This window comes from Bos grunniens, chromosome 10, assembly GCF_055505025.1.
Source record: "Bos grunniens cultivar Pamir isolate PY7600 chromosome 10, Bosgru_T2T1.0, whole genome shotgun sequence".
Lineage (NCBI taxonomy): Eukaryota > Metazoa > Chordata > Mammalia > Artiodactyla > Bovidae > Bos > Bos grunniens.
Genome location: NC_141174.1, coordinates 57068205 through 57092277, shown reverse-complemented (window position 1 = coordinate 57092277; position 24073 = coordinate 57068205). Strand labels below are relative to the sequence as shown.

General features: G+C 38.7%; 1 protein-coding gene across 39 annotated transcripts in view; it reads left to right on the top strand.

Moving 5' to 3' along the window:
- HERC1 (HECT and RLD domain containing E3 ubiquitin protein ligase family member 1) overlaps window positions 1-24073 on the top strand; it is a 214403-nt gene that overhangs the window by 134549 nt on the left and 55781 nt on the right. For 22 of the 39 annotated variants that reach the window (XM_086321411.1, XM_086321393.1, XM_086321409.1 and 19 more), the window contains 8 exons: window positions 941-1117; window positions 5589-5828; window positions 7668-7751; window positions 9727-10247; window positions 12322-13091; window positions 15537-15735; window positions 17882-18042; window positions 23864-23980. In XM_086321411.1, coding sequence (XP_086177537.1) covers window positions 941-1117; window positions 5589-5828; window positions 7668-7751; window positions 9727-10247; window positions 12322-13091; window positions 15537-15735; window positions 17882-18042; window positions 23864-23980 — 2269 coding nt within the window. The remainder of the gene's footprint in view (window positions 1-940; window positions 1118-5588; window positions 5829-7667; window positions 7752-9726; window positions 10248-12321; window positions 13092-15536; window positions 15736-17881; window positions 18043-23863; window positions 23981-24073) is intronic. The other 17 variants (XM_086321423.1, XM_086321422.1, XM_086321418.1 and 14 more) reach the window with 3 other exon arrangements.

The following is a 24073-nucleotide window of genomic DNA, read 5'->3' as shown; positions in this document are numbered from 1 at the left end:
TGCACTTTTATGTTTCTGCTCTACCTGTCATGTAACTTCTTTTATTCTCCCACTGCAGTACTGTGTTATTTGTCTCTTTTTTGCCTGACTGAGCTATAAGCTCTTTGTGGGCAGGGACCATGCCACATTTATGCTTGTGTTCCCATCACCTGCATAGTAACTGATGTATCTGCTAAGTCGCTTCAGTAGTGTCCGACTCTGTGTGACCCCAAAGACGGCAGCCCACCAGGCTCCCCTGTCCCTGGGATTCTCCAGGCAAGAACACTGGAGTGGGTTGCCATTTCCTTCTCCAATGCATGAAAGTGAAAAAATAAAGTGAAGTCGCTACTAACGCATATATATGGAATTTAGAAAGATGGTAACAATAACCTGGTGTACGAGACAGCAAAAGAGACACTGATGTATAGAACAGTCTTATGGACTCTGTGGGAGAGGGAGAGGGTGGGAAGATTTGGGAGAGTGACATTGAAACATGTAGAATATCATGTAAGAAACGAGTTGCCAGTCCAGGTTCGATGCGCGATACTGGATGCTTGGGGCTGGTGCACTGGGACGACCCAGAGGGATAGTGTGGGGAGGGAGGAGGGAGGAGGGTTCAGGATGGGGAACACATGTATGCCTGTGGCGGATTCATTTTGATATTTGGAAAAACTAATACAATTATGTAAAGTTTAAAAATAAAATAAAATTAAAAAAAAAAAAAAAAGTGAAGTCGCTCAGTCGTGTCTGACTCCTAGCGACCCTATGGACTGTAGCCCTCCAGGCCCCTCCATCCGTGGGACTTTCCAGGCGAGAGTACTGGAGTGGGGTGCCATTGTCTTCTCCGAACTGGTATATAGTAGATAATAAATATTCGTGAATCAAACCAAGGAGTCTTAGAATATCTATTAACTGAGATCTGAGTTACTTCAAAATACTGACTCAGTTTCTTTTCTGGTAGAAGCAGGGAGAGTTGGAGGAAGAAGATGAGAATCTTCCTATACAAGAAGTATCCTTTGACCCAGAGAAAGCTCAGTGTTGCATAGTGGAAAATGGACAGATTTTAACTCATGGCAGTGGAGGAAAAGGATATGGACTGGCGTCAACTGGAGTAACTTCTGGGTGCTATCAGTGGAAGGTGCGTAGAATTCTAAGTAGTAATTAAAAACATTTTATCTTTTAGTCTCTTCCTCCTAGATTATTATTTTTTAAAGAGAAAGACTATTAAAAAATCATCTTATGTAAAAGTTCTAGTACTCTGTAATTTTTAACATAAATGGAAGCCCAATGAAGGATATATAAGAACCCTATATTATTTTTGTAACTCTTTCAAAAATGTTTTTAATGTATAGTTGAAAAATGACGATCATCTCTTCCATGAGAGGTCATACAGTGCACCCCCAGCAATGAAAATTTGATAACATGTGTGATGTTTCTTCCTGGGAGAGCACATAAGAGACTGAATGGCCGAGATTTTTACTGGATGCTAGTCACATACTCTGCGCCTGGCATATACTAAAATTTTAGATTCCCAGAGGGAAAGCAGCTTTTTATCATAAACATATTATCACACAGTCTAAGTAAAAGAAGCCACCTTTATCAGTTAGGGAAACTTTGTATCAATGTGGCAAAGTATTTATCAGTCTAGTCCCCAGGTGCCAGCCAAGGACCAACATTGCAAGTAGACATTTCTAAGGATAGCAGTCCTGTTGTGTTACTTCTTTTGATTGCACAGTGTACCTCCTTGGCTCTTTGCCACAGTGTTTTTACAATAAAATTAATGTTATTATCTGGTAGGACCTCAGACAGCAGGGTGAGACCAGCCTGTAGTATTGACTTCAGGGGTCTTAGACTTAGCCAGTTAAAATAAATCTTATTAATCACAAAATATCTATCTTAAAAAGTCATGTGGCTTTTTCCATAAATTTAGCACAGCACAACTCTGGCCAGTCCAGGACTCAGAATAGGGCACTTACACAGAAAAATTTAATTCTAGAGGTTGTATATGGTATCCTTGGAGATGAAGAGTTTATAAGATGTACAGTAGTCAGGCAGAACAAGTTAACAGGACCTTGATGGGATCTCCTATCAGGGGGCCTCCCACCTTATTTTCTCATTGCAGTCTAAATAATTTAATTGAGTTCTTGGTTTCAGAGGGACTGTCTCTAAAGCCAGTTGGTTAAATAGTTCTGTTTGTGTGTGACATCTTTTTATCTGCCTCAAGAGCGTGGATGACATCTGGAGGTGTCCTGTGGAAATTCCAGGACCTGGAGTCATCCCCTGCTTCGTATAGCCTATTAGGTATAATGGGAGGCTCAGAAGCCAGTTTAAATTTAAAGTGCTCAAAACCACCTTCTTCACAGCATGGCTTTCCCCTGTTCTCCCCTCCCCCAGGAGGAGGAACAGTTGTGAAAAATGGTGATCATTTATGCCATCTCTATTCTTCCATACTTCCTGGGGCCTGGGTTCCCTCCTCACCTACCTTATTCTAAAATCAGTATTTCTAAAAAAAATAAAAAATAAATAAAATCAATATTTCTCATTTAGTAATTCTAACTTCACATTTTTTTAAATCATTTTTTATCTTCATCTAGCCCTTTTGTCCAGAAGGGTTAGAAGCAATAGGGACAAAAGAATTTTCACACACACAAAATTTTTTTAATAAAAACATTTTTATTCCTAACCACAAAGGTTAGGAATTGTCAGGACAAAATCCCAATTAAAAAATTGTTTTTCACACCATCTGCCTCTTCTATCCTAACCATTTATCCAGTGAGCAGCGTAGGAAAGATTCTTCTTTTTCTGGGGAGAGCTTCATTTAATAATCTGTCTTACTAGGGCCTGTGTATCAGACATAGAAACAAGCTATCAGTCTGTTGTTGAAACTGACTAGTTCAAAAAGCTGAACAGAAAAGGTCGGTAGTGATAGGACATCCACAAGAAGAGGTCAAGAGTCCATCTCTTATAAGAGTGGATGAGAGGGATCATGTGCCCTAAAGTATGCCCTCCTCCATCTTTCAGGTTTCAGGAAGAATAGAAGTTAAGAATGTAATCAGTTTCTATGTCAGAAACAGAAAGCCAATCAGCAGCTCAAGTTAGATGACTATCAAAAGAACAAGCCCTTTCCCAGGAGCATATGTAAGAATCCTGGACAGTCCAACTAGAATCCATGATGTTTTTAGTTTATGGCTACACCATCTTTAACAGTCCCAACATTTGATTTTTGTTCATTGGTCTGGTACCTACTTTTAGTTGAACACAGCTCATGTTGAGTTGAAACAGCCTATAGGAGAGAGTATCAGGTTTTAACTTAGAGGCTGCTCCAAGCGATTGGAAGCTGTGAATAGAGGCTTCTATAATAAAACTAGCAACTTCTGGGGGTAGCAGTAAAACCTAAATGCTATAGGATCACACAGCTGCATTTTAAGTCTAAATGACTAAGGTCTTTTTGCCTTCTTAAAGTATAGATTTGATGTACTTACTCAAAAATACTCATTGCAGGCTAGAAAATCATCAGACTCTAAGGGTCAGACATCTGATTTTACAGGAACTAATTGGCACCTAACAACTGCTTTTTAAAACTCTCAATGTATATTTTTGTGTGAAGACTGCCAGTCTTTATTTTGTTTCTCTTTGTTCTCGTAGTTCTGATAGGCAAATATCATAACAAAAAATTATTAGTTATAGAGGCTTGTTTTGTTTCCATTACTCAAAGAATTTCAATTCCAATCTACTCGCCAGGGACAAAAAGCAGGGAAGTTGTGTGCCACTAACATTTGTCCTCTGCAGCTTTCACTTACTAGTTTGATCTCTTAGTGTTTATGAAGTTATACCATGTAACATTTTACACTATCTTTTATTATACATCCAGATGCAGTAGCCACGAAATGAAGCTGTTTTTTGTCAAGTTTACTTAGACCCCTAGCAGTAAATTTAGGATTTACAAGGTTAATTGGTTGGACTGGGGTACTAGTATAGTAGTGGCAGCTTCTAGGCTAAAGAAAATTGCTGGAGTAGTTTCTTTTCTTCTCTCTCCCCCTCATCTCTTCCTTTCTTCCCATCTCTTCTCTTCCCTCCCATTCCTTCCTTCCTTCTTTATAAATCTTTATTCCATCCTGGGAACTGACTTAAATACCTTATCTCTTCTTGTTTGGAGGAAAGAGCAACATACACTTCTAATATTTTTGGTTTCCCCAAAACTCACCTCAGGGATTTTTGAACTTTTTCTCTTGCCACCTGGAGGAGAGAGCAACTGCAAGCTTATTTTTATTCTTTGGCCTATCCAAAGCTCATGTGTGGGAATGTTTAGGCCCTTTCACTTCCCACCTAGAGAGGAAAACAACACTTTTCTGCTCTTTTCCCCTCACTTAACTAACAGGGCCAAAAGCAGCTAGGGGATCCAGTGAGTCAGCCCTCCTGTGGTTGACTCTTACTACTTTTGAATTCCATGGGTAACTTTTGTCTCTCACAATAGATAGCCACTCACCTGCTGTTTCATAATGTATAACCACATAGGCATTAGAGTTTTCTCTTTCCCCAGTTCTCTCTTGTTCCCAAATATGTACTTATATTTTAATGATATAGAGTTGTTCTAGTGAAGCTCATGTTGCCACTGCTGTTGTTGGAGATTCTGAAGATTACCCCTGTGTTCAAAGATTTGGTAGAAGGACTCATAGGACTCCGTATATCATTGTATTCATGATGACTGGGGTTTTCTATAACAGGTAGTAAGGATATAAAGATATAAGCCAGATAATAAGGGGAAAAGACACAGGAAGCATCTAGAGGAATACATGTTCAGGCTTCCTTACGTTTTCTCCATGCCACGAAGGGTCACATGGACCACACACTTGTCTCACCAGCAAAATACAGCAACATGTGCATGATGTTTTAGGGAAGCCCATTAGAGACTTGGTTCCCAAGATTTTTACTGGAGACTGGTAATGAAGGTACCCTCTGCCTGGCATGTGCTAAAAGTCCAGACTCCCAAAAGGAAAGTTCATGTTCATTGTAAACCACATTGTTTGTTCAAACATTCTTGTCCTGGTAAGCTGCTTGAATCATTTAGGGAATGTTTTGTAACAATGTAGGAAACTGTTTACCAGTCGAGTTACTTGCTAAGGGGCCACTTAGCAAGGGCCTTAGGTACTTGCTAAGGGGCCACTGTTATAAGCGTGCCTTTTGAAAGAGGGCAGTCTAAAGCCTGCTATATTAACTCTTTTCTGAACAGAAGTATACATAAGAGTAATTAGAAATTTTGTATATAAAGAATTGAAGCTGTCCATTAAAATTTTTCTGGACTTGATATACTTTCTCAACTTCATAATTAAGATGTAAGTTAAAATTGTTTATTTCAAATAAATACTCAGAGGTTATATTCAGAGGTTATTCTACATGTACTACATGGTAAATATTAAATTTGCCTTAAACTCTTTAAAAAATGATGAAACTGTTTCATTTTTGTGTTATTTTCACTTAAGCTAAAAATAAACTTATGTTCTCATAAATGCTAATTCTTTATAAACATATTCCTCAGTATTGCTTTATATGGTTAATGGTATATAAAAAAGTTTTTTTGAATACTAGTGAACATTACCACTTGATTTTAGTTTTACATTGTGAAGGAAAACAGAGGTAATGAAGGCACGTGTGTTGGAGTTTCTCGTTGGCCAGTACACGACTTTAACCACCGTACTACCTCGGATATGTGGCTCTATCGGGCCTACAGTGGTAACCTCTATCACAACGGAGAACAGACTCTGACGTTATCCAGCTTTACTCAAGGAGATTTCATTACCTGTGTGTTAGACATGGAAGCCAGGACCATTTCCTTTGGGAAGAATGGAGAGGTACTGAAACTTATTCGGAGACATTGCTTGTTTTGTTTTCTTTTTTAAATTAGTTATCTATTTTATACATATTATCCGAGGTGTAAATATGTCAATTCCAACTTCCCAATTCTTCCCACCTCTACCCTTTCCTCCTTGGTATCCATACATTTGTTCTCTACATCTGTGTTCCCATTTCTGCTTTGCATTTATACCACTTTTCTAGATTACATATATATGCATTAATGTATGATATCTACTTTTCTCTTTCTGACTTCATTCTTTATGACAGTCTCTAGGTCCATCCATGTCTCTGCAAATAACCTTATTTCATGCTTTTTTATGGCCAATAATATTTCATATGTATGTACCACATCTTCTTTATCTATTCTTCTGTTGATGGACATTTAGGTTACTGCCTTGTCCTGGCTATTGCAAATAGTGCTGCAGTGAACATTAGGGTTCATGTGTCTTTTTGTTTGTTTAAAATGTTTACTTTTAATATCATAAGCAGAGAGCATAACAAAGTCATAAATTTGACGGAAAGTAACCCATAGAGGAACCCCCATAACACTGAGTATATGCCTGATAGTGGGATTGCTGGGTCATACAGTAGTTCCAGGTTTGGTTTTTCAAGGAACCTCCATACTGTTCTCTATAGTGGCTGTATCAATTTATATTCACACTAGCCATGTATGAGGTTCCCTTTTCTCTATACCCTCTCCAGCACTTTTTTTTTCTCCAGGGTCTCAGCTTTCTCATGTATTCTGTTTTCTTATTTTTAATTGGAGGATAATTGCTTTACAATGTTGTGTTGGTTTTTGCCAGATAGCAACATGAATCAGCCATAAGTATACATACGTCCCCTTCCTCTTGAACCTGCCTCCCATCTCCCACCCCGTCCTGTCCCTCAGGTCCCAGGATTTGTTGTTTGTAGATTTTTGATGATGGCCATTCTGACCAGTGTGAGGTGATACCTTGTTGTAGTTTTGATTTGTTTTTCTTTAATAGTTTAGTGATGTTGGGCATCTTTTCATGTATTTGTTGGCTATCTGGATGTCTTCTTTGGAAAAATGCCTATTTAGGTCTTCTGCCCATTTTTTTCCTGAAGTCTTTTTTGTTTTTTTAATTTTTACACTGTTGTGTTGGTTTCTAACATACAGTGTGAATAAGCCATAATTATACATACATCCCCTCCCTCCCCTCTCCCCGTCCCATCCCTCCAGGTCATCACAGAATGCCAGATTGCTTCTGCCCATTTTTTGATTTTTTTTTTTTTTTAATACTGAGCTGTATGCCCTGTTTGTATATTTTGGAGATTAATCCTTTGTAAGTTGCTTCATTTGCAAATATTTTCTCCCCTTCTGAGGGCTGTCTTTTTGTCTTGTTTATGGTTTCCTTTACTGTGGAAAAACTTTTAAGTTTAATTAGGTCCCATTTGTTTATTTTATTTTCATTAATCTAGGAATTGGACCAAAAAAGATCTTGCTGTGATTTATGTCATGGAGTTTTTCTTTTTACTTATTCTTGACTCAGTTAGTGCTAGCTATTCAGTTTACAGATTATTTGCTCTTCTCCGCTTTTTCTCTAGTCCTTTTGGTTCTTATGATATTTATCAGCATCAAAAAATAAAAAGAAAAAGACAATAGTAAAATCCCAATAAGACAGTTGTAACAGAGGAACAAATTAAGATCATTTATTATATGTGGAATTTCCTTAGTTAGCAAGGATAACTGAGATTTGAATCTAGTAACTTACTGTGTCTCGTAAGAGCTTTGAATCTTAATATGTATTGGATATTATCAATTTTAAAACATATTTTTGTTTCCTTTTTTTCCCATCACCTGTGCCACACTATAGGAACCCAAATTAGCTTTTGAAGATGTGGATGCAGCAGAGTTGTACCCATGCGTAATGTTCTATAGTAGCAACCCAGGGGAAAAGGTAATGAAACCTCAGACCTTCATAATTAAGCATGAAGAATATTTGTTATTTTTTATTAATATTTGTTAACATCATACAGAGTTTATAGGTACAAGAAGCTATTTCTACCATTAGAAGTACCTTCTCAGGTAAATTTAGTCTTCCAGAAGAAGGTTAGATTATTTTTTTAAATTACCGTTACTCTTTTTTAAGGGACTATTTTGATATTCTGATAATTTGAGTATAGTGAATCAACTTTGAAACTTATGTGGGATTACAGGAATTACAGGAAATAGTTTACGGATAATCTGGTTCATTAGCAGTTGTGCCTATGAGAGAGGAATCTAAAAATAACCTCAGTGTAGTCAGATACTATTCTGTGAATAATGGAGGTTTCAGTTATGATGGGGAAGCTGCTTTTCATTCATTCCTCTGAGGGTTTTCAGACCCTGTAGATGGTGTAAATTTGAACCCTAAGTCCTCAGAACAGTATTAAAGTGATACCCTCTCACTAAAACTTTTTTTCCTCCTAATCTAAAACCCACACAGAGAGAAACTTCTTTGTGGTCTCGCTGGGAGGATTGATTTGTTTTCTACCCCATCCTTTTACATGAGGATGTAGTATAGCCTAGGTCTGGTCTCCAGAATTTCTAGTTATTTTTTAGTAGGAAGATGTCAAGCTGTCTCACATATCATGCATCTGTGATGAAAATGCTAGATTTGGTAAATTCTAACCATGAAAGTATAATTTATTCTGGCCTTTTAAATATATTTAAAAAAATTTTCAAGGAGGTATAATTTCAAGCTAGCTACTCATGAGATAGTGGAACTGCTTCTTGAACCAGCTGGCCAACAAAACTGAATTGGAAATGAATAAACAGGCACCCCAGTACTTCCTTTTTATCCCTTTCCCTGGTGATATTCTTGCAGCCCAGAGCAGGTTCTTAGTATGTTCTGGTTAGAATGATGGCCTATTGCTCTGTAACATCTGTGAAACTTGAAGGAATTAATTTAACCTTAGGTAGGTTTTATATCAATCAGTTTATTCTACCCAGAAGTGTTGTCTGACTTCAGAATCTGATAGAAACAATACTAATAATAGTTAATATTTTTTTTAATATTTACTGTGTGTCTGGCATACAGCAAAGTGCTGATAAGCATTTTATGTGCATAGTCTAATCTTTAATATAATAAGAGATAGATAGAGGTATTAGTGTCAGGTTTTTTTTCCAGATGAAAAAGCTGAGGTTTAGAGAGATTAAATAATTTCTGAAGATTATACAGAGTTAAGATTTGAACCCAGGTCTTTCTCTTCTTTTAACCTCTATGTCTTATTTGAAATGTGTGACCAATTTTATAATCTTGTGAGTTTATCTTTGTGCCTCTGAAACAATATAAGATGGTCCCAGGACTCATTATTATCCTGGAGTCTTAAGGATTAGAGTGAAGTCAAGACTTTTAGAGTGGGGACTAAGGCTTCCCTGATAGCTCAGACAGTAAAGAATCTGCCTGCAGTGTGGGAGACCTGGGTTCGATCCCTGGGTTGGGAAGATCCTCTGGAGGAAGGCATGGCAACCCATTCCAGTATTCTTGCCTGAAGAATCCCCACGGACAGAGGAGCTACAGTCCATGGGGTCACAAAGAGTTGGACACGCCTGAGCGAATAAGCACAGCACAGCAGATTGAATCACATACACCTTGGTCTGTACCTATCTTTTGAGTGACCACAACAGCACTCCTACTCACAGGCTGCAGAAGGTTTAAATGACAGGGTAACTTATTTCTCAGGACCATACTGCTACTGACTTTAGTAGAGCTGTAATACTTGCTCATTTCTTATTGAGGGCCAACAGTACAATACACATATATCAGGAAACCAAATACTAGTTCCACATTGGATTACATGTGCTAGATTTATAGTTTTGTGATTTATAGAATTAATAGTTTAGGATAACTATTAATAATCACACATTTGCCACCCTCTTTTCTTTTATAGGTGAAAATTTGTGATATGCAGATGCGTGGCACACCACGAGACCTCCTTCCAGGAGATCCTATTTGTAGTCCAGTAGCTGCAGTGCTGGCAGAGGCCACTATTCAGCTTATTCGTATCCTTCATCGAACAGACCGTTGGACTTACTGCATTAACAAAAAAATGATGGAAAGGCTACACAAAATTAAGATATGTATTAAAGAATCAGGTCAGAAGCTAAAGAAAAGCCGCTCGGTTCAAAGCCGAGAGGAAAATGAAATGAGAGAAGAAAAGGAAAACAAAGAGGAAGAGAAAGGTAAACACAGTAGGCATGGCCTTGCTGACCTGTCAGAACCGCAGCTGAGGACCCTTTGCCTAGAGGTGTGGCCTGTGCTGGCAGTGATAGGAGGAGTTGATGCTGGTCTTAGAGTTGGAGGTCGGTGTGTTCACAAGCAAACTGGGCGCCATGCCACGCTGCTGGGAGTGGTCAAAGAGGGCAGCACGTCTGCCAAAGTCCAATGGGATGAAGCAGAAATTACCATCAGGTATGATTTGTTGAGTTACACTGTTAGCAAATGAATATTTATTGGTGAAATGTGCTATTGCCTATGGACAGTGAGTAATTATGTATTTTAGGTGAGCTGCCAATTAACTTTTTAAAATAACATTTTTCGTACATCTGGGTATGAGTACTATTGATTTCCTAAAGGGGTATTCCAAACTTGTGTTCCTTGGAATACTAGTAGTTTGTAAAATATATAGTTTTTACTTTGTTTTGTGAAAAAAAAAGGTAACCTCAGTAGTTTAGACTAAGTAGGATCCTTCTGTCTGTTTTTCATTTAACTTCCTGCTTTTTAATCATTTCCATTACACATTGGGACAGAAAAAAAGCCAGACAGCAGATCTCTTAGTTCCATTTTATATAGGAAATAGGATGGTAACATTTGTGACTAAAATTAGGTTTTGTATTATCTGTTGTTTTTAAATATTCTTTTTTTTTAAGCATATATTTCTATACCTTCAGTGTGTAACATTTTTGATAGGTATGAAAATTATGTTTATTTGGCACGAATTGTGTGCTTAAAAGCATTTAGATGTGTTTGGAATCAGGTAGAATTTGTGTGAAATAGAAACTTCATATGTTTAAAAGGAAGTATGTTAAGTATTTGAGTCAATAAGGGGACTTACTTAACTAATGACTACATAATTGTATCATTTGAAAACATGGATTTATTGACGATATTATATAACTGTTCATTGTACTGCTTAAAGTGATTCCTTTATTAATATGACATGGGACAATATCAAAAACAATGGTTCTTCAGTATTTTTTGGAGGTGGTAGTATTATATACTGTAATGATAGCTATGGACCCTCTCAGCTGAAAAATAACACATGTGAGTTTACACACAGTTTCAGGAATTAATGGACTCCAGGCTAAGAAAACAATGAAAATTTTACTTGTGAAAGTATCTACCTTTTCTTTAGTTCTTTGTCTTGTTTTGGAAAGGATTTATGATGCCTTGCTGCTGCTAAGTCACTTCAGTCATGTCCAAGTCTGTGTGACCCCATAGACAGCAGCCCACCAGGCTCCCCCGTCCCTGGGGTTCTCCAGGCAAGAACACTGGAATGGGTTGCCATTTCCTTCTCCAATGCATGAAAGTGAAAAGTGAAAGTGAAGTCGCTCAGTCGTGTCTGACTCTTAGCGATCCCATGGACTGCAGCCTACCAGGCTCCTCCGTCCATGGGATTTGCCAGGCAAGAGTACTGGAGTGGGGTGCCATTGCCTTACTAAGATGCAAACAATAAAGCAAAATGATTAAATTAAAACACATATTAATAAGAAAAATGACCCAAAGAGAAAATAAGAGTAGATTAAGCTGGAACCAAAATTTAGATTATTAGAACAAATGTATGCCACCAAACTTTGTATACTTGCTAAAGCTTTCTATTCCAGTTCTTTATTAATGGTTATAGCATGTTGAAACTTTTGGGAATTCTTGCTGGGTATTAGGAAATATGTAGTCATCTTTTTGCTTAAACTAAATTGAAAGCAATTATTGAAGACTACAAGGTAATTTTTCTGAATGAAACAAAGTCTTAATCTGAAATAGGTTTTAAATGGCCATTACCCATATAATAAGCTAGATTTATTGTACAAACTTTCTGAATAGCTTACATTAGGGATTGGCAAACCACACCTGGCCCAGCTCCTGTTAAATTTAAATAGCCACAAGCGTTCATTCAGGTATATCAGTGACTGCTTTCACACAATGATGTCAGGGTTGAAAAGTTGCAGCAGAGACTATGTGGCCTTCAAGTCCTAAGATATTTACTATTTGGCTCTTTATAGAAATTTTGCTAGTCCCTGGCTTAGGTCATATAATAATGAATATTCATATTTGAAGGCACAGGAACATCTCATTGCTTTTGCGTTTAACATCACATCTCCCCATTTTTCTCATAATGGATTCATTTTTCTGTTTGTAATGAGTTCTCTAGTTTGTGTAGTTTATTCTCTGTTTTGATACATCTTATTTTGTCTACATTATTTTCTATACCTTCCTCTCGTCTATCCCTCACTTGCTTCTTCCTGTGTCATTCTGATCTTTATTAAAGCTTCCCAACTTTTTGGTCGCCTAGTGATACTCCATTGTATAATCTGGAACCCTGTGAACCACTTCCTTTTGACGTGGCACGATTTCGAGGCCTGACAGCTTCTGTGTTGCTGGACCTCACATATCTGACTGGCATTCATGAAGACATGGGCAAACAGAGCACGAAGCGACATGAAAAGAAACACCGACATGAATCTGAGGAGAAAGGGGATGTTGAACAGAAAATTGAGAGTGAATCTGCTTTGGACACACGAACGGGCTTAACATCTGATGATGTTAAGGGTACCACAAGCTCCAAATCAGAAAACGAAATAGCTTCATTTTCTTTAGATTCAGCAGTGCCAGGTGTGGAATCCCAACATCAGATAACAGAAGGAAAAAGAAAAAATCATGAACACATGTCCAAAAACCATGACATAGCCCAGTCAGAAATCAGAGCAGTCCAGCTGTCCTATCTCTACCTCGGTGCTATGAAGTCACTCAGTGCTCTTCTTGGCTGTAGTAAATATGCTGAACTGTTGCTGATACCAAAAGTTCTGGCTGAAAATGGCCACAACTCAGACTGTGCAAGCTCTCCAGTTGTTCATGAAGACGTGGAGATGCGTGCAGCCCTTCAGTTTTTGATGCGCCACATGGTGAAGCGAGCGGTCATGCGGTCACCCATAAAGAGAGCACTGGGATTAGCAGATCTGGAACGAGCTCAAGCCATGATCTATAAATTAGTGGTCCATGGGCTTTTGGAAGACCAATTTGGGGGCAAAATTAAGCAAGGTAAGTTATCTGATTTTCAAAAAATTTTTGCTTTGTGCTGTTGAAGTTACTCATAATTGTCAGAAGTGATATATTCTGTAAGTGATTTATAAATTTTTTTGGCCAAAAAGTTTTCAGAGTGTTTTTTCCTTTGCAAGGCAGACAGTTCCTTTCTGCTTCTTTATATTAATAAGCATCTGTCTACAGGCATACTTCTTTTTATTGCACTCTGCAGATTCTGCATTTTTTACACATTGAAGATTTGTGGCAACTCCGGGTTAGGCAAGTCTTTCAGTGCCATTTTCCACAGCATTTGCTTGCTTTGTGTCTCTGTCACATTTTGGTAATTTTCACAGCATTTCAGACTTTTTCATCATTATTGTATTTCTTATGGTGATCTGTGATCAGTGATCTTTGATGTTGCTACTGTGATTTGCTGAAGGCTTAGATGATGGGTAGCATTTTTTAACAATGAAGTATTTTTTAGTTAAGGTATGTACATTGGTTTTGATTTTTAGACATAATGCTTTTGCACACTCAATAGACTATAGTGTAAACATAATTTTTTCTTCACTGGGGAATCAAAAAGTTGCTTTATTGCAGTGAAATCTCTGAGGTGTGCCTATACCTATAATTTTTTATTTTTAACTTATGGAAGTATTGAAACTTAATAATTATTACATTTTGTAAAACTGAAATTTAACTCATGCCGCAAAAGGTACTCATGTATTTGTTGATCTGATTCAATATATATATATTATTTTGATAACTTTCAGAGATATTTTAAAGGACTTTCTAAAAGTTCTACTTTCATAGGCTGTATATTGTGTATAAAAATCCTTGTTTATCTTTTATCCTCACCTTTGGGGATAATAAGAGTTCTGAAAATAAAAATGAAATTCATTCAGTAAATATTTATTGAGTACCTACAGTGTGCTAGGTACCCTTCTGGATTTTGGGGAGACAACAGTGAACAAAACAAAGTCACCTACCTTCATGGTGCTTCCTTTTTTTCCCCTTCCTTCCCTCTGACTTCCTCTGCTTTTTCGTTTTCCCTTATTCCCCTTCTTCCTTCTTTAGCATAGATAGTAAATAGGCAGAGAGATGTGTATGGTGCATATAAACAGAAGTTGTTATGATCATGATTATGAAAAGTAGCTGGTCACTTCACAAACCAAAGAGAATTAGCTAGCTATTTGTAACAGCAGCTATCTTGATTATGTTTATTTGTAAGTTCCCTTACGAGATAAGAAAAAATTGCAAGTGCTTTGACATTTTAACGTATGGGGGGAAAAAAAAAACAACATTTAAGAGTAGTTTATTTTGTGAGGCATTGTCCTTTTTTAGAACTTGGGAGTTTCTGTCTAGGTTTTTATTCTTGTATTTACATATCTTCTTTTTTGTTGTTTGAAGACTAAAGATAGACATCAAAATCAAACTGCTAAGGAAACAGTTTTAATGATCCTTAGAGAACCTCTGGTTAAATCTTGCAAGAATAAGTGAAAGAGTACCTTCTCTCAAGTAAGAAATGAGTAATTACAAGAGCTTGTTACATTATTGTCTGTAGAGGCTATAAGCAGTTCAGTTCAGTTGCTTAGTCGTGTCTGAGTCTTTGTGACCCCTTGGACTGCGGCATGCCAGGCCTCCCTGTCCATCACCAACTCCCAGAGCTTGCTCAAACTCATGTCCATTGAGTCAGTGATGCCATCCAACCATCTCATCCTCTGTTGTCCCCTTCTTCTGCCTTCAATCTTTGCCAGCATCAGGATCTTTTCCAATGAGTCAGTTCTTTGCATCAGGTGACCAAAGTATTGGAGCTTCAGCTTCAGCATCAGTGCTTGCAATGACTGCTCAGGACTGATTTCCTTTAGGATGAACTGGTTGGATCTCCTTGCAGTCCATGGGACTCTCAAGAGTCTTCTCCCAACACCACAGTTCAAAAGCATCAATTCTTCGGTGCTCAGCTTTCTTTATAGTCCAACTCTCACATCCCTACATGACTACTGGCCATAGTTTTGACTAGACAGACCTTTTTCGGCCAAGTAATGTCAGCAAAGAGGCTATAATAACGAGACAGTAATGAATGTATGTTCAGTCGTGTCTTTGTGGCACCATGGACTATTGCCCATCAGGCTCCTCTGTCCATGCAATTTTCCAGGCACGAATACTGGAGTGTGTTGTCACTTCCTATTCCAGGGGATCTTCCTGACCCAGGGATCAAACCTGGGTCTCTTGCATCTTCTGCATTGACAGGTGGATTCTTTACCACTGAGCTACCTGGAAATCCCCACAATAGTGGATATAAGGATGTATATATAGAAGAACATTTTTTTCTGTAAATCCTTCACAGAAATTGATACTTATGAAATATACTTAGAAACTTTCCAAATTAAAAGTTTCCCATTTCCTCATCACTTAAAAAAAAAACAATCCTTACTACTGTCTAACTATAACCTTGGTTTATAGAGATTGATCAACAAGCTGAGGAAAGTGACCAAGCCCAACAGGCACAGACCCCAGTTACCACCAGCCCATCAGCCTCAAGTACAACTTCCTTTATGAGCAGCTCACTGGAGGACACCACAACTGCCACGACTCCAGTCACTGACACAGAAACGGTGCCTGCGTCTGAGTCCCCAGGGGTGATGCCCCTTAGTCTTCTCAGGTAGGGAAGTTGACCGTTAATGTCTGCTGTATTGATGCCTGTGCTTCTAAACACATGATGGTTTTCTTATGAAGAATGTGCCCAACTAGGGCAAGGCATTCTAGAGCTAGAGGGAACCTGAGATCATATAGTCAAATTCATTTTACTGAGGTTGGAAATGCCCCCTCAGAAGTTTAATAACTTGCTTGAAGTCTCACAGCCAGTTAGTGGTGGTCCCAGATCTAAGCAACAGTGCCACTGAGAATCAGGTACTGTAGTACTCTTATCTCCTTATAATGTGGTGGTTTTTTTTTTTTTTTTTGGCTAGGCTTTTGAATATTTTTTTCCTTTAAAAGTATATACTGTGTTTTGAATATTAGAGTCTCAAGAAAGAGCTTAACTCCAGGAAAATAATTTTCTTTTCTCAGGTATTTTCCTTTTAAGCATAATTCTTTAAGTGTACTTTTATTCTTTCTGAAAAGATCAACCAAATCTGCTCTTCACATGAAAGAGCATGTCTTATGATGCTATTTTGTGGACTTGTAAATTCCAAAGAATGTTTGTTTCTTTTTTTGCTTCAGTTTGCCAGAGGTTTAGACAAAATGAAAACCTTTGTGTTTTTTTTTTTTTTTCTTTTTCTTTTCCAAATGAAAACCTTTAAGTGAAAATTCTTGGAGAGAGACTGTTTTGTGACCTCTTTTAACTAGGGCTTAAGTGAAATTAAGGGAAGCAGAATGATTATTTTCCCTTTTTCTTATTTCTTTCCCCCCTTCCCTTAATTGACAGCTCATTATTTCCAGTGTGTAGACTGACATCTTAAGAGAGTAGGAGAGGGGTTGTTATTGTAATGATGGTAAAATTTTGTTGTACTCAAGAGCCATCTGGGAGGCTTTCTAAAGCTCTGGGACCCTATCTCCCAGCAAGTCACATTCAGTAGGTCCAGTGTGGTGCCTAGTTTGCGTTTGAATTAAGTCTCCATGATTCTGATGCAGTGAGCTTCATCTCACAGAATAAGAATTATTGTTCTCGTTTTAGGCAGAAGGAGTGCTAATCCTAGTAGCTATACCAGTGGCCAGTCCCCACACATTGGCTATCTCTTAGTCTCTCTTAAGTAACACAGCTCCAGGAGTTACTTCTATTTGAGAAAGGAGGAAAAGAAGAGTGATAGGATACTTTAATATGTGTTTTAATCTTTCTGGCAGTTACAGAATTCAAGGCATCAACAGAGGATCAGTAGCACTGTAACTCTTTGTTGCCCTGAAACTCCATAGGCATGGAATTCCATGGTAAAATAATGCTCCCTTGCCCCCACCAGGCCTGTGGCTCCTTCTTTCATTTTAGTCTGCATTTACCTCATATTGGCTGGGACTGTGTTAGTAGAGTTGCAGTTGTCTCGCCTGGCTCACCATCATTTAACATGAGAAAAATCAGAGAACAACTGCCCTCATCATATCACAGTTACTTGACTGGGTTGACAGTGCTTTTTTGGTGCTTAAAAAGTTGTCATTAGTTCTGTTCGGCAAATCTAAAGAGCAGTCAGTCAGTGAGGATCTTCCTGGACTTTATTCTTTAGCTAGTGTCTGCCTTCTTAGTCTGAGAGGGGTTACTTCTCCTGTACTTTTACCTCTCTACACTGCTGACATTCATATACTGTTTTTCATTTGTGTTGTGTGACTAGGCACTTACCTTTTGTTTCCATAACTTACCTATAGACTATTACTTTGAATCCATGTGACTACTTTCATGGCTACTAGTAAATGTATATATCTGAAGTAACTGTAAGTTATCTATCTTTAAAAGTCTTCTTTATTGTCTAACTATAATATGCCTACCAAAATACCCCTGTCATCTTGGTATTGTAATTAAAGGAAAGCTCCACGAAGGCAGAGATTTTTTTTAAATCTATTTTGCTGATTTCTGTATTCTCCCTACTTGTCATATCACTTTCATTTTGCTTGAACAAATGAAAAGGTATTACTACTTTTATAGTAAAAGCATCCTTTGAGATAATGATTTTTAAAACTGCAGAGTCTATCTTCCCTCTCCCCAGTTAAACTGTAGCCAACTTGTGTAGTTTTTCCAGGTTGCATATTTCTATAAGGAGATTGTTATGTATATATTATTTTCTAATTGGATTTCTATGCTAACCATTATTGTTTCCTTAAAGGCAAATGTTCTCTAGTTACCCAACTACCACTGTGCTTCCCACACGTCGTGCACAGACTCCTCCAATATCATCGTTACCAACCTCTCCTTCTGATGAAGTAGGAAGAAGGCAAAGCTTAACTTCTCCTGATTCCCAGTCAGCAAGGCCAACCAACCGCACAGGTGTGTGTGCTGTCATGCACTTTGACACCCAGACCTTGGCATTCCATGTGGGTGGGACTTGATTATGTGGGCATTGTGTTTTGTCGTCACTAAAACAGTGGTTTTTAACTTTTTGTTTTGTATTGGGGTATAGCTGATTAACAATGTTGTGGTAGTTTCAGGTGAACAATGAAGAGACTCAGCCATACATATACATGTATCCATTCTCCCCCGAACCCCTTTCCCATCCAGGCTGCCACATAGCATTGAGCAGAGTTCCATGTACTATACAGTAGATCCTTGTTGGTTATCCTTTTTTTTTTAATTGATTTTTTTATTGAAGGATAATTGCTTTACAGAATTTTGTTGTTTTCTGCAAACGTTAACATGAAGCACCCATAGGTATATATATATCCCCTCCCTTTTTGAAGCTCCCCCCCATCTCCCTCGCCTTCCCACCCCTCTAGGTTGATACAGAGCCCCTGTTTGAGTTTCCTGAGCCACACAGCAAATTCCCATTGGCTCTCTGTTTTACATATGGTAATGTAAGTTTCCATGTTACTCTTGCCATACTTCTCATCCTGTCCTCCCTTCTCCCCATGTCCATAAGTCTATTCTCTATGTGTGTTTCTCCATTGCTGCCCTGTGAACAAATTCTTCAGTACCATTTTTCTAGATTCCATATATATGCATCAGAATATGATATTTCTCTTTCTCTTTCTGACTGAGGTCCTACTCTGTAGATCAGCACGTCAAGCACTTAAAGGGGCATGCTGGGTGGGGTCCTACTCTGTAGTTCAGTGCATCAGGCGTTTAATGGGCCAAGCTTTCTGTTGTTCAGCTGCCCATGCTGGCGTGAAGGGGGAAAGAGGCTATGGTGATGGCTCCATCCCCTACACGTGACTCAGCAGTATCGCCTTGCTTCCATGGCTGCCCAGCTTTGCTCCACAGGCAATTCCTACCACAATCTCCTCCCTCACCTCCCCTTGATCTGTCTCTCCACAGTCAATAGCAGCCCTCACCCTGGCATTCCTCCACAATCCCTAAACTCCAGCTCCCACCCTCCATGCCTTCCAGGGTACCTGCATCTCTGTCCTGGTTATGTATGGCTGCTGCAAGGACTGTCTGATTCTCATTCCATTTAGGCTGCCACAGATGAGCTGTTTCACTCTCAGCCTTAGATGTTTCTTCTCTGACTCAGACAGTTGCCCCGATGTGGGGATGGGACCCCTGCTTCAGTCTCCCAGCCCACTGAGGGCAGGTCCAGTCCTACTAACACTCCTGTTTTCCCCCCTAGTTCCTTCAACCTACTGAGTTTTGCGTGGTTCTATATATTCTTTTCAGCTGGTCAGGTACTCCCATCTGTTTTCAGCTGGTGTTCTGCATGCTCTTCTATGTCTGAAGGTATATTCCTGATGTATCTGTGGAGAGGGATGTACTCCACGTCCACCTGCTCCTCTGCCATCTTGTCCTCCAAGTTAGTTATCCATTTTAAATATAGCAGTGTGTACGTGACATCCCAAACTTTCTAACTTGTCCCTTCCTCTTGGCAACTGTAAGGTCATTTTCTAAGTCTTTGAGTCTCTTTCTGGTAAAACAGTGCTTTTAATTAAAGGGAATCTTCCTCATCAAACTGAGCTGTCTTCTCTGTTTTAAAGCTGTAGATTGAATTATGCCTTTTTTATAGAGAAATTGTGAGTGTTAGTTGCTCAGTCATGTCGACTCTTTGCAGCCCTGTGGACTGTAGCCCATGGCAAGAATTCTCCAGGCAAGAATCCTGGAGTGGGTAGCCATTCCCTTCTCCAGGGTATTTTTCTGACCCAGGGATTGAACCCAGGGTCACCTGCATTGCAGGCAGATTCTTTACCATATGAGCCACCAGGGAAGCACCCAGAGGTCTTGGGAAATTCCGTGTGTTTTTCCCTTCATATTGTAGTTTTCTAGAAGTTTTTGTGTATTTTTTTTTTAATTTTCCATGTCTGTTTAACATACTCAGTCTTTCCTCTGCCTTATGGAATACATGCAATAACAGTTCTCATTATTAGAACAGTTATGTTCTGTGAACACAGAATTAGCAAAAACGGAACCACTATTCCTGGTGAAAATACAGGGCTAGTTTTCTGCGAGCTTCTGATCACACTCTGTCAACTGATCAAAATACAATCTTATTTTATGTGTGTTTCAATTTAAAGACACTATATTTAATATAATGTATTATTGATTCATTAGCATTGAACTCATGGCTAGGAGCACTATTAACTCATGCCTTTGTGAAGCTTAACATATATTTTCTCCGTAAGGCACATTGGAGCCTTCTTGCACTTAGGAACACCAGACAGCATTTCAGTGCTACACTTGGAGGCTATTTTAAACAATGAAATCACCAACAAAAAGCACAAAACATGCAAAAAAAAAGTACACTAAATGACATGAAAAGGATACTTGTTATAGTCTGAAAACTGAAACAAGAATACACAGCATCACCTTGTTTGACCTTAGCTGGAAATAAATGCATCAGGAGACTGAATCTTTTGGTCATCCTGTGCATGTGAATGACTCTGAAAGTGCCATGAGTATTGATTTTGGAGTTATAAATCAATTTTAGTGAGTAAATTATCGGCAGATACGGAATCTACAAATGAGCGTCAACTGTATTTATGGTATCTGTTTTAATATCTTGTACTTAATTTATCAATTCTCTCATTTATAGGTGTGTTTCTAGTAACTAATTTATCTCTTCATTTTGAATTGTGCTTTCTTGATTCTTTGCATGTTTGGTAACTTTTTATTGGATACCAGACATTGTGAATTTTACCTAGTTGAGTGCTGGATATTCTGTACTTTTGTAATTGTACTTTAACTTTGTTCTAGAATACAGTTAAGTAACTTGAAAACAATTGGATTCTTTCAAGACTTCCTTTTAAGCTTTGTTAGGTGGGACCAGGACAACCTTCAGTTTGTTTAGTATTCTATCCAGTGCTTTATGCCTTATTACAAAGTTTTTTTTCATTCTGGCTTGTTGTAACACAGATGCTTCCCAACCTTATATGAGCTCTAAGGATTGTTCTGCCTGCTGCTTCTGGGTGATTCTTTCCCTGGCTTTGGATAGTTGTATTAGCATCAGCTGAAGGCTTGAGGTGACGAGGACCCTCTGCACATTTCTGGAGTTCTCTGTATAGGTCTCTCTTCTTTCCATACAGATGAAAAGAGTATCCTACCCTGGTGTCTGGTATCCTACCCTGTTAGTTCTAGCCACCTTTGAATCTGTACTTTGTCTCCACCATTCAGAGAGACCCCTAAGTGTAGCTTGAATTTACCTTCCCTGACCTGCAGGTTTGGAAATTTTTTCCAGGCCATAAGCTAAGACAGTTTTACACCTTGCCTCATTTGATTCCCTTCTTTGAGGATTACCATCCCACACTGCCTATCATCCATCTGCAGACTGTTTGGTAATTTTTGTCTTTTTTTTTAGTTGCTTAAGGTGAGGGTAAATCTAGCCTTTGTTACTCTTTCATGGCAAGGTGAACTTCAACAGATACATCAGGGCTATCACCACTGTAGCAGTAATGACTTTTTTTCTAAGCAAAAATAAGAATGATAGTCTTCCCTCCTTCCCTTCTTCCTTACTAATCCAATTCGAAAGCCATTAAGTGAGGCCAATCTAGGTAGGCATTCATGCCAGCAGGGTAAGGGAGGTGTGTGGCATGGTAGCCCAGAGTGGGTTGTCAGAGCCAGGTTTGGGTGAAAAAAACTTCTGTGTGTGGAGTGGCCTGGCATAGAGCTTTTTGAGTCCAGGTGGGTTGAGGAAGTGTCCTCATAGTCTGGCACTAGGTGTCAGAGCCATGTAAGTTGAAGAGGGCCTCCACTGGCAACTGTCCACTGAGAGAGCCTTGGAGCAGTGATGCTTCAATAGCAGTACACATGCCTAGGGCCAAAATCCTATCTTCTAAATACTATTCTCTATTAAAAGAAACCTTGATCTTCTGAGAGAAGTGGCACTTCAGGTCTGAGTATGAGATGAGTGTAGAATGGCTTGTGCCACAAAGTGGTGAAATACTCAGAGAATGATGGACACAGGCCTGAAGGACATATAAATTAGAATGGAAGGGCATCCACTGGTCAAATCTGGGAGATTGGAAGACATAAAAAAACAATAATTACACTAACAGATAATAACTCTTGAATGCAAAAAGAATCTATAACCATATGAAAAAGGAGGAGCTTTGCTTTAGAGTGAAGTACCAACTGATGAATCTGAAAGCACTGATGGACTTTAAAATACCATCATTTGTCAGCTATCATAGTGATAATTAATTCAGCCAGTAAACATAAACGAGTTGGACTGTGAAGAAAGCTGAGCGCCGAAGAACTGATGCTTTTGAACTGTGGTGTTGGAGAAGACTCTTGAGAGTCCCTTGGACTGCAAGGAGATCCAACCAGTCCATCCTAAAGGAGATCAGTCCTGGGTGTTCTTTGGAAGGACTGATGCTAAAGCTGAAACTCCAGTACTTTGGCCACCTCATGCGAAGAGTTGACCATGGGAAAAGACCCTGATGCTGGGAGGGATTGGGGGCAGGAGGAGAAGGGGACCACAAAGGATGAGATGGCTGGATGACATCACCGACTCAATGGACATGAGTTTGAGTGAACTCTGGGAGTTGGTGATGGACAGGGAGGCCTGGCGTGCTGCGATTCATGGGGTTGCAAAGAGCCGGACACGACTGAGCGACTGAACTGAACTGAAACATAAACGAAAGTGGAAGTGTTAGTCACACAGTCTCGTCCGACTCTGCAACCCCATGGACTGAGCCCACCAGGCTCCTCTGTCCATGGGATTCTCCAGGCAAGAATACTGGAGTGGGTAGTCAATCCCTTCTCTAGGGGATCTTCCTGACCCAGGGAACAAACCTGGGTCTCTAGCATTGCAGGTGGATTCTTTACAGTCTGAGCCACCAGGGAAGCCCCAACATAATAAATGCTGAGTGAAACTTTGATGAAGAGTCAGATATTTACATATTCTCATAGTTTTTTCTCCACAAATACTTATTAATTACAAAGGAAAAGAAAGAGTTAATTTTACAGTGGAGAAACCTGGCAGATACCAGCTTAACTCAAGTAATCAAAGTTCCATCATCAGTAATGAGACAAAATAAAATCATGGACCATCTAATAGAATGCAGTAAGAAGGCAACTTCAGTTCTGTGATACTCCTGCAAAAAGCACAACCTGAATCTAATCATGAGGAAATAGCAGACACCAGATTGAGGGACTTTCTACCCTGTAACTGGCCTGGAATCTTCTAAATATCAGAGGCTGAAGAGACATGAAAAATTAAATGTAAAGATTATTCTGGATTGGATCCTTTGCTGTAAAAAACATTAGGACTTTCCTTGAAACTAGAATCTGGATTAGATGATAATTGTGAATTTCCTGACTAGATAGTTGCATTGTGGTTATGCAGGAGAATGTTGTTATTTGTAGGAGTGATGTATTAGTATATTCAGGGAAGCTGGAACATTATGTCTTTTACTTATTCTCCAGTAGTTCAGGGTAAAAGAATTTTTTGTACTGTTCTGTAAAATTTCTGTAAAATTAAAAACTTTTTGTAAATAGGAAACTTTTAAAAAAGAAAATATTAACCATTGTTTTCAGCAAGTTTATTTCATAATAGCTGGTTTATCTTTAAGAAAAACCTTAATCACATTCAATTAGTGAATTCTTTAACATTTCATTAAATTTAGACAGTATTAAGAAAATTGGGAATTATGGTCACTAAAGGAACACTTTTTACTCGTGGTATATAGTGATATTTAGGACTTTACCTCTGTTTCTTTTGTTTCAGCCTTGTCAGACCCAAGCAGTAGACTTTCAACTTCTCCTCCTCCTCCAGCGATTGCAGTACCCTTGTTAGAAATGGGGTTCTCTCTCCGGCAGATTGCGAAAGCCATGGAAGCCACAGGTACTGTAACTTTTCAAGTATCAATATATGCAGATATGAGAAACATGATCTTTATTAAGGGTGATATGTTTTTTAAGAGGCCATAAAGCTTGA